General features: G+C 33.9%; 2 protein-coding genes across 2 annotated transcripts; both read right to left on the bottom strand.

Moving 5' to 3' along the window:
• On the bottom strand, positions 98-1580 carry LOC107645335 (thioredoxin-like protein CDSP32, chloroplastic). The gene is made up of 2 exons (XM_016349343.2): positions 919-1580; positions 98-685 (listed from the first exon to the last, which is right to left on the bottom strand). The coding sequence occupies exons 1-2, from the start codon at positions 1412-1414 to the stop codon at positions 276-278; spliced, it is 906 nt and encodes a 301-aa protein (XP_016204829.1). The 5' UTR covers positions 1415-1580; the 3' UTR covers positions 98-275.
• On the bottom strand, positions 3647-4617 carry LOC107645336 (glutathione S-transferase; the record flags this gene model as incomplete). The annotated part of the gene is given in 3 exon segments (XM_016349344.2): positions 3647-4235; positions 4321-4369; positions 4455-4617. Coding segments are annotated over 3 exon segments (657 nt in total). The 3' UTR covers positions 3647-3777.

The following is a 5986-nucleotide window of genomic DNA, read 5'->3' as shown; positions in this document are numbered from 1 at the left end:
CTATATTTTAAATATTAATAATTAAAATTAATCTAGTAATATATAGCGTTCGTCAAATTTGTACGCTAATGTATGGTAATCTGAAAGCAACAGGGGGTTGGTGAGGCGTAGATAGCATTTTGGGTGGTGTGTATAACTCTTAATTAATAATACAATAAGGAAGGGTTCCACTGAATTGAAGTTACATTTTGGCTGAAGAGTAAAATTGGCATAATGCATATATAAATATGAGAGTTGAATAATTGGGAGAAATGAAAGTAGGCAGGTAGGTAGCATTAGTAAGTGACACGCACACCTTGGTAGCGGAGAATCTCGCCAATGAGCTCTCCCTTGCCAGAACCAACATATCGGCCACGAATGACGCCGTCTCTGATGAACAGGAAGGTGGGGACCTCCACGACGTCCATGTCCCTGAGGAACTGCATGCAGCTGTCATTCTCGTCGCCGTTCATCCTGGCGAAGACGACGGAGTCGGCCATCTGCCTGGAGAGCTTGAGGACGGTGGGGTACACCTTGACGCAGGGGCCGCAGTGCTTGAGGCCCACGTCCAGCACCACCAGCTTGTGCCCTTCCTTGTTCTCCTCTATCAGCTTCTCCACGTCCTCCCTGCTGTGCAGCTGCACCACTGCTGAATGGCTGTCCCCGTAGTATAGCACATCCCCTACCAGCCTCTCCGGTCCAATACCTGCATCGTATGTATGCATATTCATTTCCAATTTCAAACTGAATTCACAATTCTATTGACCTTGAACTAACTCTCAAATTATTTATTCATCTAAATAGTTGACATTTGGAACTCATTCATTCATGTAAGAATATATATTCCCCTCTCTTACATCAAAGGTTATAACTACTAGCTAGCTAGGTAGGTCAATCTTAACTAAATATAGTGAGGGAGTGAGAGTTAGAAAGCCAGACCTTCCTCTTCGTGGATCTTCTCCATGCTCTTGTAGAAGCTGAAGTGAGGCACTTTGTCGATTTTCTCTCTTTTGCAGAGGTCGCGGGTCTTGTCGGACTCGTCACCCATCACGAGAAGGAACTCAACGTCGTTGCATTGCCTGCTAAGGTCCACCATGAAAGGGTATATCTGGCTGCTCTCCAAGCTGTCACTCGATGCGTATTCTACCACCACCAGCCTGTTCTTCGCCGCTCTAAGCGCGTCGTCGAACTCCTCAATGCTATGAACCTTCTGAACTCTCTCCTCGCTTGCTTTTTTCGCCCCCGATGCTGCTGATGATGTGGCTCTTGTAATCACCCGGCTCTGTTGCCAACCAGAACCACAAGAAGAAGATTGTGCTTGTGTGCTCAGAAATTGTAGAGAAGAAAGTGGAAGCAGCTTATTTGGGTGGCTTGAAAGGGAGACGGAGAGAGATGCAGGGGACTTGAATATGAAACTGTTGGTGATGGTAGCCATCTTTTTGAGGAAGAAAGAGAGAACAGAGCAGAGGAGTGAGTAATAGATAGATTAGGAAAGAGCAAGGGAATCAACTAAGAAGATCAGGGTAATGATATTCATATCCCCTCGCTTCAATTGTGGTGCATATTGTCCACACGTTCCCAGCTCCCTCCTAACTCTATTTCAATTTTATCTTTTTCCCTCTTCCAATCAATTTTCGTGTATATGGCGGGGTATTAATGATTGGCCAGGAGAGTATAAGGTTAAGTGAAGTTTAATCCTTGAAAACAACAAGTTATTATAGGTGGCAGAAATGAAACCATCCTAGAGGTGGATTTTTTATATTTGAAGTAGATATACATACACGTGTGGGAATTCCTTTTCGACAAATAAGAGTCAATCAAGCCACCCGGGATCTAAGTTAAGTGGTTGAAATTAATCATGATTATACAGATTTTTGTGACATGCTTCATTTCTGTGCACATCTATATATACTTCTTTTTCGGTCAACTTCAGTGGAGGAAGATCTTTAATTTGTATTTGCAACTTGCTAACTGACAATTTGCATGCTGATTTTTCTCCTTGTAAAATACAGAACGCACTAATCTGACTAATCTCTTTCTCACAATATCCAATGCTGCAACCTAATACGAAGACTAGACTCATATGGTCAATTGGTCATACACACTAAAAAAAAATCTATATTCCACTTTTGAGATTTGAACTCTGGTGCAGTTTAATGAGAGACCTACAAATTCTCTTTTTATACCAAATCTCAACTGCGTAATTTATTTTTCCGCGGCACATAACCATACTATGAATGTTATAAAAGATAGAATTCATAGAAAGGAATACATAAGTCTGATAATCGTCTTGGGAGAAGAATATAAAGCCCAGCAAGGCCCAATTAGAAGCTTTGAAGTCAATTATGTTTGGGCTAACATAGCGGTTCTCCAATGCACCAATGTATACTCAGGGTTATAACTCCATGTTGTCACGACCAAAAAAAATGAAACTATGTTGTCCTATTGACAATGTATAAGATCTGCATGAATATTTGATTCGTTTGCGTAATTTTATAGTGTATTGCTGAGACGCCAGATTTACCGTCATGTACTTTATAACTGAGTAATGAAACTCAACTATTTAAAAAATAAAAAAACAAAAGAAAGAAACTAAGTTGACTTGTTAGGACTCCAAAAATTAAATGAATTGTTTGTGAGAAAACAAAATTAATTTTGATAACTAAGCAACTTGATTTGAATTAAAAAAATATAAAATTTTAAGAAAGAATTATAATTACATTGATGAATTTAAAATTAATTTAAATTAAAAAATAAAAACTTTGAAAAGCTAGTTGAATGGTTAAAAACTAATAATGCATAGTCTAATATTTCAACTTACTTGTATTATATATATAGAAGTTTATTAATTGCAAAGTTTAACTAATTAAAGGTAAAAAATTAATTAATTGGTCAAATAATTCAACTTAAGATTATCAATTTATAAGTTACAACTGAAAAATATTCGAGTTGATAATACCATAAGTTTCATATTTATTATGTAATTTATTATGTATGAATTAGCATATATGGGTGATTTTGTTAGTTTAATTCGAGGTGATAGAAGCAACAATAATATAGTGAGTATTAATTTTTTTTTTTTATATTGTGTCTTGTATATTAAGTCATTAATCACTCTTTTACCTAGAAAAAATTAATGTGTTTATACAATTCAATTTGGTATTTAAATGTAACAGAAATTTGATTTCTAATAGATATCACTTTGTATCTCTTTAAAAAGAATTTGATTAAAGTAGACTTTGTGCCTTGTTAAAAATTTAATTTAGAATAGAATGGCATAAGTATTAGGCTTGTGCTTGCAGGCTTCGTTCTCTAACATTGTTAAGCGGAAGAAGTCAGAGGAAATGACAAATAGTTCTAATATTTAAGTTTTATAGAATTTAAAAATATATTTAAGTAATTAATTTTTTAAAAATTTAAAAATATCAATTTTCATATTTACTTAAATTTTTTAGAGTCAACACAAAAATCAAACATAATTTTCATTGTAGTGACTTAGTTGATATTGATGCACATATAAAATTTTTTTTAAAATTAGATAAATTAAACTAAAAAATTAATATGTAGATTTTGAAAAAAATCAGATATGGATTTCTCCTCTTCTCAAAAAGTTATTCTGCTTTGAGGCGATTGTATACTTTCAGGTTTGAGAAATCTCCAGAAGCCAGGAGCGCAATCGTAGCTAAAGTTATGAGTTACGAGTACACGTAATATAAGGTGTCTGGAATTGTGATTTGCATTAATTGGTTGGGCATGATGATATATAATAAAGTAAAAAAGAGCAAAAGCAGTTGCTGTTTAATAAGCAGTTTTGTGGAGACGAAGGACCTCGTTCCAGGAATGACGGGTGGAGATGTCGTTCCACCACCTGGAGACGTTGTCCCTTTGGGTGAATAGTGGGGCCCTGTCGGTGGCGGTGACCAAGTAGTGGGCGTTGGGAAGGTGGGAGAGGTCAGCGAAGGAGAAGTCATCGCCCGCCAAGAAACGAGTCTGAGAGAGCCTCTTGTCATAGACGTCAAGCACCTTGGCAAGCTTCTCTTCGTTCTGCCTAATCACTCCTTCGTCTTGCTTCAGCTTCATCCTTGGGGCAAATGCCAGCTGGAACACCAGCGCTGAGCTTGGGGGGTTGAAGCTCTGCCCCTCCGCCTCCACCCACTGATCTATGGATGCCTTCGCCAATGGGTCCGTTCCGTACAATCCCTTGTTCCCCCTCTCCGCGTATTTCTCACATACATACCGGCATATTGCTCTTGACTCTGTCTTTCAACAAACCAACCCCTTTATAATATGAACAAAGACTGCAGCAAAAGGAACACAAATTGCTTTTAAGGAATTACTTACCGAAGAGGGAGATGTTGCCGTCTTGAAATGCAGGGACTTGGCCAAAAGGCTGTGAAGTGAAATGAAATGCAGGTGTTGGTGTATATCGAGAAACATTAGAAGAAAAGAATGATGTTGGAAGAGGCAGAGCTCACCTGAAGGGACAGGAATTCAGGTCTCTTATGTTCTCCTTTCGACATATTCACCGGAATCACCTCAAACTGCACATCCTTCTCGATCAGACAGGCCAGCACCCTTGACACCGCCGTCGACAGGGTTGGTCCGTACACTTTCACTGCTGCCATTGCCTTTTCTGCTCTCCTCTGTTTTTTAGCTCGCTCTTTCTTTATCTCTCTCTTGTTCGTTGCTTGGTTCTGCTGCTTTCTTTATCCTCATTCCTATCACATTACTAAACACCAAAGGCTAGGTAAAGCGCTTTTTTGGGGCCCCTAGGCTACACTTGTCACAAAATATCAATCCATCAGTATAGTGTAATCGTTACAAAACTTATCTGCATCTCATTCCATTCAACATTCCATTTAACACCTCCACATTTGTTATCATATTTATTTCATTTCATTTCATTTTTTTTCGTCTTAAAAAAAATATAAAAAAATGAGCTAAAAATTTGACATTTTTTTATCTCTATATTACAATTACAATAGTTAATGAGATATTTATAACTTCTTATTAGGTTAAAATAAAAAAAAAATCATAAACTTGTAAATATAAAAATTAATTTAGTAACTAAATAAACAAAATTAAAATATATTAAATTAAATTAAATATTTAAAAAATATAAATTAATAACTTTTAAATAATTCTTAAACTCTTCATATCACAACATTTGAAGCACATATTATTCTTCTCTTATCCAAAAAGATTTGTCTTCAAATATTGTAATTAGAAAAAATGGTATATAAAAAGATAAATCCAAAGAAGATAATTCATTTATTCTTGGTTTTTTTGGTATTGTATGTTTTTTTTAATAATAAAATAAATAAGAACGATAAAAACAATAACAACACACAAATAAAAAAAAATAAGGATGATAAAAACACAAGAAAGAACGCGAAAGACACTAAAATACTTTTTTTTAGGACACAACAAAAAGAATTATAAATTAATAAGAATTAATCTAATACTCGAAACCTGATACTAAATAATATAGAAAAAAATAAACAAAATAAAAAATTTAAATTGAATAAAAAAGATATATTGAAATTAAAAAAAATATATTGAAATTTAATAAAAAGAGAATTATTTAATTTTTTTTAAAATTTTTTGATGCAACAAAAAAAGAATTCTTTAACCTCATTTATTCACACTATAGTTCGAAAATTAGATCGAAGATACTTATTTAACCTTTTATCCAATTTTTCGACACAACAAAAGAATAATTAACTCAACCTCATTTGTTTACATCGTAATTTCATCACAAAATAAAAAAGTATTTTAACACTTTTTTTATTTCTCTATATTACAACTATAATAATTAATAAAATATTTATAACCTCTTATTAAGTAAGTTAAAATAAAAAAAATTATAAATTTAAAATCATAAAACTAAATTTAATAATTAAATAAATAAAATTAAAATACATCAAATTAAATTAAATATTTTAAAAATATAAATTAATAATTTTTAAATAATATTTAAATTTTTATATCACGAACATTTGAAATA

Source organism: Arachis ipaensis, chromosome B06 (assembly GCF_000816755.2).
Source record: "Arachis ipaensis cultivar K30076 chromosome B06, Araip1.1, whole genome shotgun sequence".
Classification (NCBI taxonomy): domain Eukaryota; kingdom Viridiplantae; phylum Streptophyta; class Magnoliopsida; order Fabales; family Fabaceae; genus Arachis; species Arachis ipaensis.
The sequence above is the reverse complement of the archived record's forward strand: the minus strand, read 5'-3'. Positions and strand labels throughout refer to the sequence as shown.